General features: G+C 35.1%; 1 protein-coding gene across 8 annotated transcripts in view; it reads right to left on the bottom strand.

The window, feature by feature from the left end:
- Positions 1-467: 467 nt before the first annotated feature.
- The window catches only part of LOC142338210 (uncharacterized), a 50,030-nt gene continuing 36,706 nt past the window's right edge, over positions 468-13,791 (bottom strand). For all 8 annotated transcript variants that reach the window (XM_075387858.1, XM_075387861.1, XM_075387857.1 and 5 more), the window contains one exon: positions 468-569. In XM_075387858.1, coding sequence (XP_075243973.1) covers positions 525-569 — 45 coding nt within the window. In that variant the 3' untranslated portion in view covers positions 468-524. The remainder of the gene's footprint in view (positions 570-13,791) is intronic.

Below are 13,791 nucleotides of genomic sequence, written 5' to 3'. Positions count from 1 at the left end.
CTATTGTGAAATCCAACTGGGTCACTTTTTATTATCCCAATTTATTCACGATCAAAAATCATATTCGTATAATTAAATTCAAAGTAACATCTATAATGGTTACAGCCTTTGTGAGTTAAATTCAAACTCTACTCTGTAAATGCACCATTCAATATCAATAACACAATTTTTTTGATAATCAGCTAGTTCTGTTGGGGTATAACAAGATATGGTTGATAGATTATGGATGTTAATTGCTCCATTTGGTTATGTGGCAATTGGTGGAGTGAAACGGAACTTGACTAACACATCAATATCTTGACAAAAAAAACTTCGCAAGATATTGTTACGCTACAAACTTTACGTGATAAATCGACCAAAATCCCTGTAAAATGCTCAATTTCTTCAAACAAATGTTAACATCTTAAACATAGTTTTAAGTTTTGCCAACCTTCTATTTTATTTGTAATGATATTTCAGGTTACGTTTCACCTTGGAGTTCACATTTTCAGTTTTTCATCAATTTGTCTCGAGTTGTATACAATTTACATCTCCTCAAACTCAGATGCATCCACCACCTGTTTTGGTTCCTGAAATTCCAAACACGTTGAGAAGTTTAACATTTCAGGGAAGTTCTTGAAATTCTTATTTTGTCTATTTGATTAGTGCGTTTGAGCGACGACTCGAATTGCCGGAATCAATATACTAAAATTTGGTCAAAAGTCGGATGGGTTGCATCAAATTCAAAAAGTTTCACACATTCTGTGCCCTTTTCTGGGTAATTAAAATTTATTGACAAATTACTTGGTTGTAGAACTCTTGGTTATTTTTGATAACAAAACCAGTTCACTCAACAGCAGTTCATCTTGCGAAACGATTCAGTTGATTAAGACATCAAAATAGCTGCGAACGGACCCGCAAAAACGGGTTTTCAAGTTATGCAGATCATTCATACAGTTCCCGACATTAGTGAAGCTGTCTGTATGAAGATGAGTTCTCACTTAACCATAGATTACCATAGATTCAAGTCCTGAACCAAAACCTGAACAACCTTGGCAGTTTTTTACAAAAAAAAACAAATAGTTCTAAGCTTATCTCAAAAATATGGTACTTGAGAACGATTCCATTAGAGATCTAAACCTGTACTCTTTTTCTGTTTCACTGTAACTGTACATACTTCTGCTCTGCTCTTTTATATTTGGAAACATTATAAACAATTTATTGTTCCGACCCACTGGGGGAGTAGAACTATATACTCAAATGGGTCTTTTTGCTCACTTTTGGCCGATTGACATATTCATTGTAGAGAATATCATCAGAAAGCCCCTCCAGAGTAGAATGTAGAATTAAGACGATTTTTTGTACAAATTGTCAAAATTTTTGTCAATAATTTTGCCAGTTTTGCTGAAATATGTTACAATTGTTTAAGATAGTGTTGCTGGATTGTTTTCTGAACATAAAAGAGTGTTGATAAAAAATCAGCTTTTTTCATTTAAAATTGCAAAGAAACTGTTTCTTTAGTCTGCTTTGCTTAAATTTGCCGAATGTGAACACCTAGAAAATGCGGACACAATTTGCTTTAATTCTAAAGACGACCAGTTTACTTCTCCGCTTTCCTTGCAAGGTTTCTGGGTTAGAAATTTTTTCTTAATTAGCATCATTTAAACCAACATCATCATGTATTTTCTCTAATAATTGAACCCTCTTGTCAAAATATCTACATCCAATACACTGGGAACCATTGCATTTTCCTAATGAACGAAAAATAATACTAGGGTTAGTTGTGGTCTGGTCGTTGATTTCGAAAAACCAAAAAATATCCAGATTGTAATCAGTGCCGTCATTTTTTCGGACAAAATCAAAATAGTTGCTTTTTTTATGTTCATTAAAGAGAAGAATATTTCACATTTAAGCTCTCGATTAAAGTGACCAATTGGCTCCGAAAACAATCGCCAAGTAATGTTTTCAATTTTTTAGTCGAGATCTAATTGTCGTTTTGACTTTAAAATTTTTTTTGTTTTTGAACTAAAGAATCGATTATAGAGCTTTGCCACTCTTTTTTCCTTATTTTTTATCAACAAGTAGTTTTTTCTAGCACAGAGAGAATGCTTCTTCTACTTCAACAAATTTTAATCATTTTGCGGCTTTACGCTTCAACAAATTGTTTCTGGCTTCGATACTACTAGTTTCGCAAAAAAAATCGATTTTTGGACATTTGCCTATTTTTCAGGTTCTTTTTTCTGGTTTTTTTTTACATCAAAAAATTAAGGGAAAGTCACTTATCAGTTTTTTGGTGTTCAAAAATTAGGCACTGTTGAACATATAAAGTGAGGAATGAATTAAATTTTTAACGGCTTCGACATCGTTCTCTAGAAGATTATAATGGAATTTTTTTCACTCGCCTTTTTCATGTCGTTTGCGAATTTCTGAATGAAAGGAGGTTTCAAAGGCTTGTCTTGGAGGGACACATGAGTCCACTTTTTGATATTAGTTGTTAGTTGATGTTTCTCGTGAATTTAATTATAATTTTCCAAGAAATGTAATTTTTTTTATTTTTCAGTTTCTGTTCTTTTTGTTCATTTGTTACCTAGTCTCATTAATCAAAGGACAAAAATACATCTTAGCGCCAAAACGGGCGCATTTGGATGTTTAATGTCTATATTTTTAGAAAATGGTTAGGTGTTTCCGACAACGGTTTTTCGTAAAAAAATTATAATCTTTCGATTTTTGTCTGTATATGACAATTTTTTTTTCAACGTATGACAAAATTTACTGAGTGGCTGGTTTCAGTGGCTTCAAAATGGGAAAAAACAAACATATTTAAATATTGCGATTTCTATCTGATAAATTTTCATCGCCGGATAACTCGTCTTTGGTATCGAAGGAGGACACAATTTTTTAAAGATTTTTATCGTTTTAACGCGCCAGTTTTTCGCGAATTGTTTTTTGAACTTTGTCTGTGTTTGAGGTTCATTTTGTAAACTATAGCATAGTTTTATTAATGACAGTTCTGAACAGCTTCCACTGGATGGGACATATTTATTGATTGGAAATGATAGCTGATGGTTTTCATGACTTAAATGTTTTCCAAAAACATAAGTGGTTATTGACTATGCATCTTCTGTTTTTGGTCTAATTTTTTAAATAAGTATTCTTGTTAACTACAGGTCACATATCAAATCATTGGCGTACAGAAAGGCGCAGTTGATCTTATCTAAAGTTTTCATTTAATTGATTATGGTTATTAGGGGTTTGACACACGTATTTCAATTTTGAAGGTCTTTTTTGACGTTATTTTTGTTAACCTATGACATTTTCTAATCTTGCGGAGGAAAAAAGGAGCCTGTTCTATTATTTTATTTTTTTGCTCAATGTTTTATTGACTTCGAAAACGATTGTTTCCAAAAAATTATTTTTTTAACTTTGCATCTTCTGTTCTTTTTGTTCATTTGTTACCTAATCTTAATAATGGCCCGTCATATATCTCTTTGATGGCATACATGAAAGGCGAAATTTCTCCTATCTAAATTGTTTAAGTGAATTCATCATGGTTTTAACGGCTTGGTTACTAGTTTTTCGAAAGAAATATTTTGATTTTTCTTGTCTGCATTTGGCGTTCTTTTTTGTAAACATAGGACTTATTCTGATAACATCAATGGCCTCGTTTAGAGGATTAAACAAGCATTTTTTATTTGAATTCCTAGCTAATGATTTCCAAAATCTTTAAATTAAAAGTTTTCGAAAAATACAAACGTTGTTTTTAAATTTGCTCTCTAATTGTCTGCTTGTTAGTCTCATTATTGAGCGGTCTCATATCACTTTATTAGCGATCAAAAGTTGCAGAACCAAACATTCCTGACTCTTAGGACCAAGAATATGGTCACAATGACTTTGACAACGTTTTCTTGCAAAATGTTTTTGATTTTTTGTTTTTTTCCATACTTGTTGTTTTTTTTTGTGTTCGTATGAAAAACTTCTTAATTAGGACAATAAGGTCCCAATGTATAATATAGTGGACTTATGAATAGTCATGTTACAAACGTATTTAAGGAGTTCAGTTCGTATCTAATGGCTTTTACTACTTTGGAACCAATTGTTTCAAATTATGAGCGTTTTTTGTTTTTTTTTCTCTTTTTGTTACCAAGTCTTATTAAGGACTGGATACAAATCTTTTGTATTGATGGACAATGAACTATTGATTTTTTTAGTTTAGGTTTTTTGTGACGCTATTTAATCTTTCTTATTAAGTTTTTCTAAAAATAGAAATCGAGTTTTGGACGTTATGAACGTTTGTTGTTGTTATTTGATTTTGCTGTTTGTATTGTCTCGTATTCTTAATAAGGGCAAATCTCCTCGCCCCTCAAATGTGGCATTTTCTAAAAACTCCGATGAGTGATTTGAGCGGGACGCAATTTTTGTTCATACACTAGTTATTCTCGAAAAATATTTGAAAATTTTTCTATCCGTTCCTCATTTGGTCGACATTTAAGCCAAAACTGTGGATGAGCGGGGTCGGATCATAATGTGCAAACGCATATTACCGCGCCTCCCTGTTTTTTTAAAACAAAAAAGCATGGCACTACTTAAAAGAGACGCAAAAAGATCGCCATTTTAACGAGAAATACTGTACGTGAAACAAAAAACACCGGAATTATCGATTATTAGCAAAAGTGCCCCCGAGTATAAATAACTGTTGAGTTACGACTGTTACCCTGCCATTGCACAGAAGTAACATCTGTTAGGAATTATTGACTGGCTGTACCAATATTAGTGAGCGACTCGGCGAATGATGCCATGGAACATGATGGCCTTCTCATTGGCTGGTAAACTGTGACTAATTTCCAAAACACAGGTCTAAAGAAATCTGTGCTATCGTGGTTTTTTCTTTAACTTTTGAACCAAATCAGGCTTTAGAGTTGACAAGGAGGCTCGTTAATGTGCGTTTGCACATGATGTTCCGACCCGAGCTCATCTACATTTTTAACTTAATTTTCAACCAAATGAAGTGTGCACGTGCGTTGGAATTAAGTCGCTGAGTTGATGAAAGCTAAGCTCGCCATTGAATTCGATTAAAATTGGAACAACCTTACTGAAGTAAATTACCTCAAGAGTTCAAGACCGAGCTTCAAAACCCGGTGAGATTGTTCTTGATCCCCCCCCCCCCCTCCAACGTCGTACCGCCGGTAGCCCCTACAGATAGATGCTGTTAAGCGCCAGCGGATTCTGTGACATTTCAAAAAAAGCAGTGGAGTACTGCAACAGAAATAGCCACAACGGGGAGGACACTTCTGAGAAAATTCTATCCTAAAAACTAGGCAAGACATCAAAAAAGTAGTGGTCGACAACAACGCGATCAAAAGTCTAGCTATCGAAAACAGAACCTTCTTTTTAGAAAAACTGTTGTGAAAGATAGTGTTCGCCTGCAATTCAGGTCCCAACATAATGCAAAGCTCACGAGACATCCTTGATAACTCTGACCCCATCAATGATGCACATACTGGTTTGACGCAAAACTTTCAAGACCTGAGTGTAAAAGAGCAATTCCACACAACACCAGGAACCATATTTTTTTTTCATCCCCGACACTGTCAATACACTCTATAAGGTGCAAGTGTTAGAAAACGTGGGGCATGGACCCAAAATTAGATATAGTGGTTGGGGCTCAGAGCACGGCTAGTGGGTGGTTCAATGGGAGACCAATTTGGGCCTATTCGAAGCACAAACATAATTTGAACAATCGCAAAAAATAACAAAAAAATCGGATAAAACCGACCTACTCCTCCCGTCTTGTGAGCAAAACCAGCTTGCTGATAATTTCTTTGAAAACGTTGAACAAACAATTCAGAACGACAACAAAAAACTGCCCTGTTTACAGACAATAGTAAGTTCTCATCTTCCAGCATCTCGTTTCGTTCCGGTAAAATTTAGAGCTAAGTGGCCACAACTGCTGACCAGCAACCTGGATGATTGTGTTAAAACAACAGATGACGAACTAAATTGGCTAAAATTGTCTTCAGTTTCGAAGTCTATCCCGCGTGCCAGCAACCGAGGAGGTAAAAAACATAAAAGAAATCAGGATCAGCGGCTTTCCGATCGCATCAATCGAATGAATGTGACTGAATATGCAAACCTTTGGACAGAAGCTTTGCCAATGACACAAGCGAAAAATAATTCCACAAACGGAACAGAAGAATTAGCCAGCAGAGCTAAGAGTCTATGTTAGCTAGGTCAATTTGGTTGCGCCGCAAAAATCCTGTCATCTGAGGGACTTGCGCCTAATAGCAGAGCTTCTTTTAAAGCACTAGAAGAGCTACATCCTAAAGAAGCGCCTCCAACCTTGCCCGAAACTGATAATATTGCATCAAGTGCGTATCAATTTAGCGATAACATAGTTTTTGAACAATTGAAAACTTTCAGCAAGTCACAGCAGCTCGTCCTTCCAAAATGTATCCGGAGCATCTATTGCACGCAGTAAAGTGTACTATTCCCGACCACTCGAAATCCGCCCTTAAGGTAATAACAAGGTTTGTAAATACTAGAAGCAGGGGTAAATTCCCTTCATTTGTTTCAAAAGCCCTCTGCAGCGCACCGCTCTTCGCTCTATCCAAAAAAAAGAGGAGTACGCCCAATAGCTGTCTGTGAAATCCTGAGGCTCCTTATTGCTAAATGTTTAATGTTAGTGAAAGAAGCAAAATCAGAGGCAATTGAGTTTTTCGATTCCATTCAGCTAGGGGTTGGAGTCAGCGGAGGTGTGGCAGCATTTATCCGCTCTGCGAAATTTACCTACGAAAAGATCCTCAGCGCTGACTCTTAGGAAGGAGTGCTTCAAATTGATTTCCTAAATGCCTTAGTTCCGTTAAGCAATCACAATTACTGCAAGCAGCATGCAATTGCAAACCAGGTATTACAGCCTTCACAAATTGTTGCTACTCTCAGCATGTTCCACTACTGTATAATAGTCTTCAAAGTGAATTCGTTGTTCAACAAAGAGATCCCCTGGGTCCTCCTCTTTTTGTTGACGCTATGGCCTGTTATAGAAAAAATAAGAGACGCTGTTCCAAGTCTTACCAAACAAACTTGGTATTTGGACGATGGTTTTGTTGCAGGCACCGAAAATCAAATCCGAACAACGCTCGATATTTTAGCCAATGAAGGTCAAAAAAGGGTTCTGTATTTGAGGAAGGACAAGTGCAAACTCTGTTCAATAGTAGATCTACCCTCAGTTGATCGAGAAGTTACAATAAAAACAGGCGATTGAAGTACAGGGTGCCGCTGTCGGATCAACAGAATTTGTTTTTTCTTGCTTTTTGAAACGTGTTCAAAAGATTGTGTCGCTCTAGGAGAATTTGAGTTATCTGGATGATCATCAATGTGCTCTCGGCATACTTCGTTAATACTTAGGGACACCAAAGTTAGTCTACTCTCTACGCACTAACACGCCAATAAGCGATCTGATCGATGTTTAAAAAACCTTCGATTCCAGCCAACGGGAAGCGTCAGATCAAATAATAGGTACTTTCAACGGTAAACATTAGGTACTTTCAACTGTAAGTACTTTCAACTGTATTAGGTACTTTCAACTGTAATAGGTACTTTCAACTGTAAGCAGTCAACCTTGCCGATAAACATGTCTGGCTTCCGAGTGCGACAACCGCAAAGGCAATGCATGGAAGCAGTCAACCTTGCCGATAAACATTTCTGGTCTCGGAGTGCGACAACCGCAAACGCAATACAGTGCCGCACATGTGGGCTCAGTGTTAGTAGCTTCTGATGACTTGGAGTTTTTAAAGAACTCTATACAAGCCTTGAACCTTTCAAACTGACTTCCTACACACAGAAGAAAATTCAAGAAGCTGTAGATACTGAAAAGTTTTCTGAGCTGCTCAGAAATCAGTCGCCAAACAGGGAGAAAGCAAGACTGCAAACACTCTCTTTGCCTCAATCCGGCGCATGGCTTGCGGCAACTCCATTTCCTGCCTTAGGTCTCCATCTCAGTCCCAGTTAATTTCCAATTAGTGTAAGTGCAGACTAGGGATTGCAGTTTTCGAAGATGAAAGAAAATGCCCATACTGCAGGTCTGGGACCCTAGACATTTTCGGTGACCACGCTGTCATCTATCACGGAAGAGGGGATGCAATTTCGCGGCACGACAGTATTCGTCACCGTATTGCATCAGCTTGCTAGGCAGCTAATTTGTCCCCAGTCATCAAAAATGGAAGATTATTGCTGGAAACAGTTCTCGCCCTGGCGACTTATTTCTGTCTTCATAGAAATCAGGTCGTCCAGCTGCTCTAGAGGTCACTTCTCCACTCCAACCAAATAAATCAGGCGGCAGAGAAATCTGGTTACGCGATTGAAGCGTCCAAAGAGCGAAAGTATGTACAAAACAAAAATAGTTGCTCTAAGCAATGATTTTTGTTTGTTCCTCTTGATGTTGAGTCATTGGGCTGTCTATCAATTACTCTAAAGAAAACCTTAAAGCGCATAGATCTGTTAGCTGACAGCAGGAGTTATCAGTCGTAAGGACATGCTATCGCTTTTGTTAGATTGGCTCAGTCGGTTTCCGTTGTGATTGTACGACGATCGGCCGGCAAAAATGTTGCTTCCACGAGTCCCATAAGCCCCACTTTTGCAATGTTTTTGGGCAAATTCTATTTTAGGCAATCATTGTGAACACCAAGAAGAGTGGAGTCATTTTTGAGGTGTCTTCCAATGAAAGGGGATTATTGCTTTTGTAAGCATTGTCTCACCCAACGAGCGGGAAGAACGTAAATAATTTTCAAGAACTCAATGAAGATTGAAAAGAAAAGAGTTGTCAAATATAAGGAGAACAAGACTGTTGTTATAGAGAGCGATTGAGAAAAAAGAAGAATACTTTGATAAAACAAACACTTCCTTATTTGAATTTTAATGAGCAAAAACTTTTGATTTCGAATCAAAGTTTGATAACAAATTTTTGTATTAATGCATCAAGTGTCTCTTAGTGACAATTTTATTCCTTAGGGCTTCAATTATTGTGACGGAAAAAAATTCGTATATGTTTACGCTTAGTCTCAGGGGGGGTGAAAATTGAAAATTTGAGAGGGACAAAATGAAAAGATAATCAAAAAGAGAAGTTTGAGTTAAAAAATCTTTACAAACCCAAACTACTAATTGAATTACATAATGCCTTACCTCATTACAGCGCTCACATGATCTGCCATTAAAAAGACTACAATAAAAAAACAGTAATATCAGCAAAAACGAAAGCATCTAGTGAAAACGTCAAAATGCAATCATATAAAACCTTAGCTACAGAAACTCACTTTTTCTTAGCTATCCGGCAGATGGAATTTTTCCTCAACGGGACTAGGTAAAATTTGACAAAAAGCGGCAAAAAATAAGGGAAAATTCAAAAATCAATCAACGTTCTTAAAAGCTCTTCAAAACTTCAAATGTCTCAAAAACCCTTAGCCATCAACGAAATATATCTTGACAAATTTACTACAAAGTCAAAACAAAAAACCTGTATTTGTTCAGACTAAGTAAATTGTAGAAAAACTAAAAAAAACACAAACAAACTGCGAAAACATAAATTATTGATGTCATTGAAATCATTAGCTTTTTTCTAAATACTGATTCTCTTATTTCAATTTTTATTTTTACTAAGTCCGCTACAATTATACTGAACGATTGAATAAGCTCAATCGGTATTTACTTGAAAATCATTGGGATCTGTTATTACGCAAATATGCTAAAAATACAGAAAAAGGAACACAAATACTGACCATTCACAAAACTTTTATGAAGGCAGATCGTCCACCAAACAAAACATCAGTTACGATATACAATCAATAAACATATTGATTCACGAATGAGATTAAGTTACAAGTTGACTAAAAAAACAACAAAAACTGAAAAATTTGAAAAAAATTTCTAAAACGAATAACATCAAAAAGTTTAAGAGTGTTCGCTATAAACTGACTGCATTGATAAACATCATTCATTCAATCCTCAATTAGAAGCTTATGAGACTTAAAAATGTCAAAGCCAGTAAAAAGTGAATTTATCAGTAAAAACTTTTTATGTTCAATTATTTTTTCTAACAGCAATGTGACACTTCTTTGTTTAAAAAATATGACTTCAAAAAATCACCAAATATGAACAAGAATATCAAAACCACGAAATTTTTTGAAAAAAATAGGCAATGTCTACTCCATTAAATTCAATGGCTTTCAACGGAAGTCAATAAATACGCTAAGTTCTGCTTCGAGGGGATGACTATTGTAATTGATAGGTCATCAAAACGATATCACAATAAGTCTTATGACAATGAAAACAACAACAAATATAGGCAAAAACTGAAAGTTCAATAGAAAAGGGCTAGAAGAGAGTTTCGAAGACAATTAAACCAGAAGCTTTTCTCTGAAAACCTCCTCCATGAACCCTTGAACAACTACTTTTTACCAAATTGGATCTATCAGTATGACGATAATGTTCAAAGAATTCAAAAAAAAACAAAAAATTGAAAAAAAAATATGCAAAATTAAATATATATATATATATATATATATATAAAACTCTTTGGATCGAAGTGATAAAACCATTAGTTAGAAGTCAAAATTCAAACTTATTTTGATTGAAGTAAGAAATACAGAGGTCCCGTGAATACGAAAAATGACTTACAGTTCAAAACATAAATTTGAGATGGGTTAATTTAAAAAATTTCTTTATTACACTGCAACACATCAAATTATTACACTGCAACAGGGATTGTCCTTTTTAGAACGTTGATGGATAGCGATACTGTTCATTTATTATCTGATTATTTTCATTCAAGTTATCTTGCTGTGAAGAATTCGGGCTATTTTCATTGTTTTTTTTCTTGCACTATTTGACAGCTTTTTAATCAAGGTTTTGTCTTAATTTCTTTGCTGATGTGTTATTATCTGATTGATATATTTTTCATGTACCAACTACTTCATGAAATCAAAATTCGTTTCGACAGTTGGGAAAGAAAAAAGAAAATGCTGAGAAAAACAATGTATGACTTGATTGTACATTTTTACCTATACATTTAGAGTTTAAAAGGCCTAAGGAGTATAAGTTATTCAAATGTTTTTTCCAAGAGAGTTGTACTAAATTTTTCATCAGTTTTATTTAGGTTTGAGTTGGTGATTTGTCTCAAATTGAAAAAAAACAAGACAAATGCTCTGCGTTAGAAATTTGAATTCGTCGACAAGAACTAGCCAAAAACATCTGCGTGCTTAAAATGGTTTAAACTGTATGGACGAGCTTTTTAATGATATCACTCACATTTCTCTCCAATGAATATATCGATTGGCCAAAATTGTCTGAACAAAAAAACACATTTGAGTATATAGTTCCTCTTCCCCCACACAAGTGGGGTCGGAAAACATTTTCTTAGGTGGAAAATTCTCAAAAAGTCACTGACTCGTTGTTAAGATGCAACACTTTTGGTGTTACGTATTTTTTTTTGTAAATCAAAAGAAATTTTAACCTCAATTCGTAAGTGTTTGATGTGTGTTTAGTGAAGTTTTGCATAAATTGCAAGTAAAGATCAAATTAAGTTCCCATTGGACCAAAATTGTTTGCTTTACTCTGTTAAAATTGTTCAGTGATAGTTTGAATGAAATCATGATTTTTTTCTGATTTAAACTGAAAACTGTTCTTATAAGAAACAGGAAATAAAATTTGTTTATCAAAACATTATCTCAGTTTTCGTAAAAAACAATCAAAAGAAATTTGACTGGATAAAAATTGGAGACCACGTATAACTCCCCCAATACTTTTCGAAACAATATGTAATGAATAGTTTTATTAATATCATTTTTATTTGGATGTAACAGTTACAATCTCTCTGAAATTGGGTGCTGTAGGATTCAATCATAGTAAAAAGGTTATAATTCTAGTTCATTGTTATCTAACTAAAATAAATATAAAAGTGTCAGCACAAAATAAAACTTTCTAAACAATGTAGCCACAAAATATTCAAACAAGTGATCAAAATTGAATGATAAACAAACAACAAACAGCTATTCGTTACAAATTGTAAATATTTGACGAAAAAAAGTTAAATAGTGAAATGTGTAACATTATTCAAATTCATTATTGATGAGGCTGTTTCCTCGGAAAATTTGGAAAGAGAATGAAAAACTATCATCAGCAAGATTTTTGGTTTTCTACCAAATTAAAGGAGAATAATTCCCCTTAGCAATCATAAATGTTTTCCTGCCCTGACATGGTTTATTTTCATTTGAACTAGCTGAGCACATCGAGTTTGGACACAATGTTTTAGCTAAGTAATTTAAAAAGTCGACTCATGTGACTAAATTTTCGTAACATTTGCTTTAAAACAACCTTGGTGTTTAGCACAGTCCAAGCAAACATACAAATTGAAATCAAATCAAAGTTGTCTTCTTGTTTAGTAATTTAAGGATTGATTGTTTACTTCTTTCTTTAGAAGTCAATTTTCGGAAACGTTTTTTCATAAAACTTTAGTTAGTCTCATATAGTTCGCATATATCTGAACTTTCAAAACTAAATGTAAGAAACTGGTTGGAACTAAAGTATGTTTATTACACTGCAACAGGAATTGTCCTTTTAGACCGTTGATGGATATCGACACAGTTTATTTATTATCTGATTAATTTCAATCAAGTGCTCTTGCAGTGAAGAATTCGGGCTGATTTCATTGTTTTTTTTCTTGCACTATTTGACAGTTTTTAACCAAGGTTTTTTCTTCATTTCGTTTGCTGATGTGTTAACGTTAGATTGATATATTTTTTGTACCAACTATTTCATGAAATCAAATTTCGTTTTGACAGTTGGCAAAGAAAAGAGGAAATGCTGAGAAAAAGTATGTATGACCTGACTGTACGTTTTTACCTATACACTTATAATTTAAAAGGCCTGGATTATAAGTTATTCAAATGTTTTTTTTCCAAAAGAGTTGTACTAAGCATTTCATCAGTTTTATTTGATTAGTTGTCTCTGAATTGGTGAATTGTCTCAAATTGATAAAGTGCAAGGCAAATGCTCTGCGGTAGAAATTTGATTTTGTCGACAAAATCTCTAATTGCTTGAAATGGTTTAAACTTTATTGTCTTGGATTGAAACACGCACGCGCAAGTTCGAATTTCTAGATCTCTGCAGAGCCGGATTTTCCTATATAGAGTACCAGATTTCCAACTTGAATTTTGTTTTTCAAGAAATTTAAGTGACTCTGAAAAGTCACTTTGTTGCTTAGACAGTAATATCCAGCTCGATGGTGGTGTTTCAAATTAAGTATCAATACGTATAGGAAAAGCGACCGGCAGGATAAAACAACTCGGCAGCTTCTGGAAACAACGATCTATCCCGAACACAGTCAAACTGAAAGTATACCATGCCGCAGTTCCCAGTCTTGTTCTTTATGGATGCGAAACCTGGCAACTCAAAACATTAGACATCAAGCGAATGTCCACAGAAGATGCACGAAGAAGTTCAAGCCACCAGACAACTGTGAACCTATCCAAATCATCATTCAAAGGTGAAGACTAAAAATGGCTAGGCCATGTAGCGCGTATGCCCTTGAAGCATTCCCGAATGCAATGCTGGGAGAATGCAATGCAAAGGAGAATCGTGGAAACGGCCTGCAGGAGGAATGAAACACACTTGGAGAAGCCTTGTCCAGAAAGAACTAAGACCGCATCTCAAGCCACCAAGAATGAAGATGAAAACCAGGGAGGAAAACTGCTTCGACATTGCAAAAACCGGAGCCGGAAACCGAGCTCATTGGAGAGGGATTGTTTGAGACATCAGTATGGCGAG

The sequence above is a fragment of the Convolutriloba macropyga genome, chromosome 4 (genome assembly GCF_964194025.1).
Source record: "Convolutriloba macropyga chromosome 4, txConMacr16.3, whole genome shotgun sequence".
Taxonomy (NCBI): Eukaryota; Metazoa; Xenacoelomorpha; order Acoela; family Convolutidae; genus Convolutriloba; species Convolutriloba macropyga.
The sequence above is the reverse complement of the archived record's forward strand: the minus strand, read 5'-3'. Positions and strand labels throughout refer to the sequence as shown.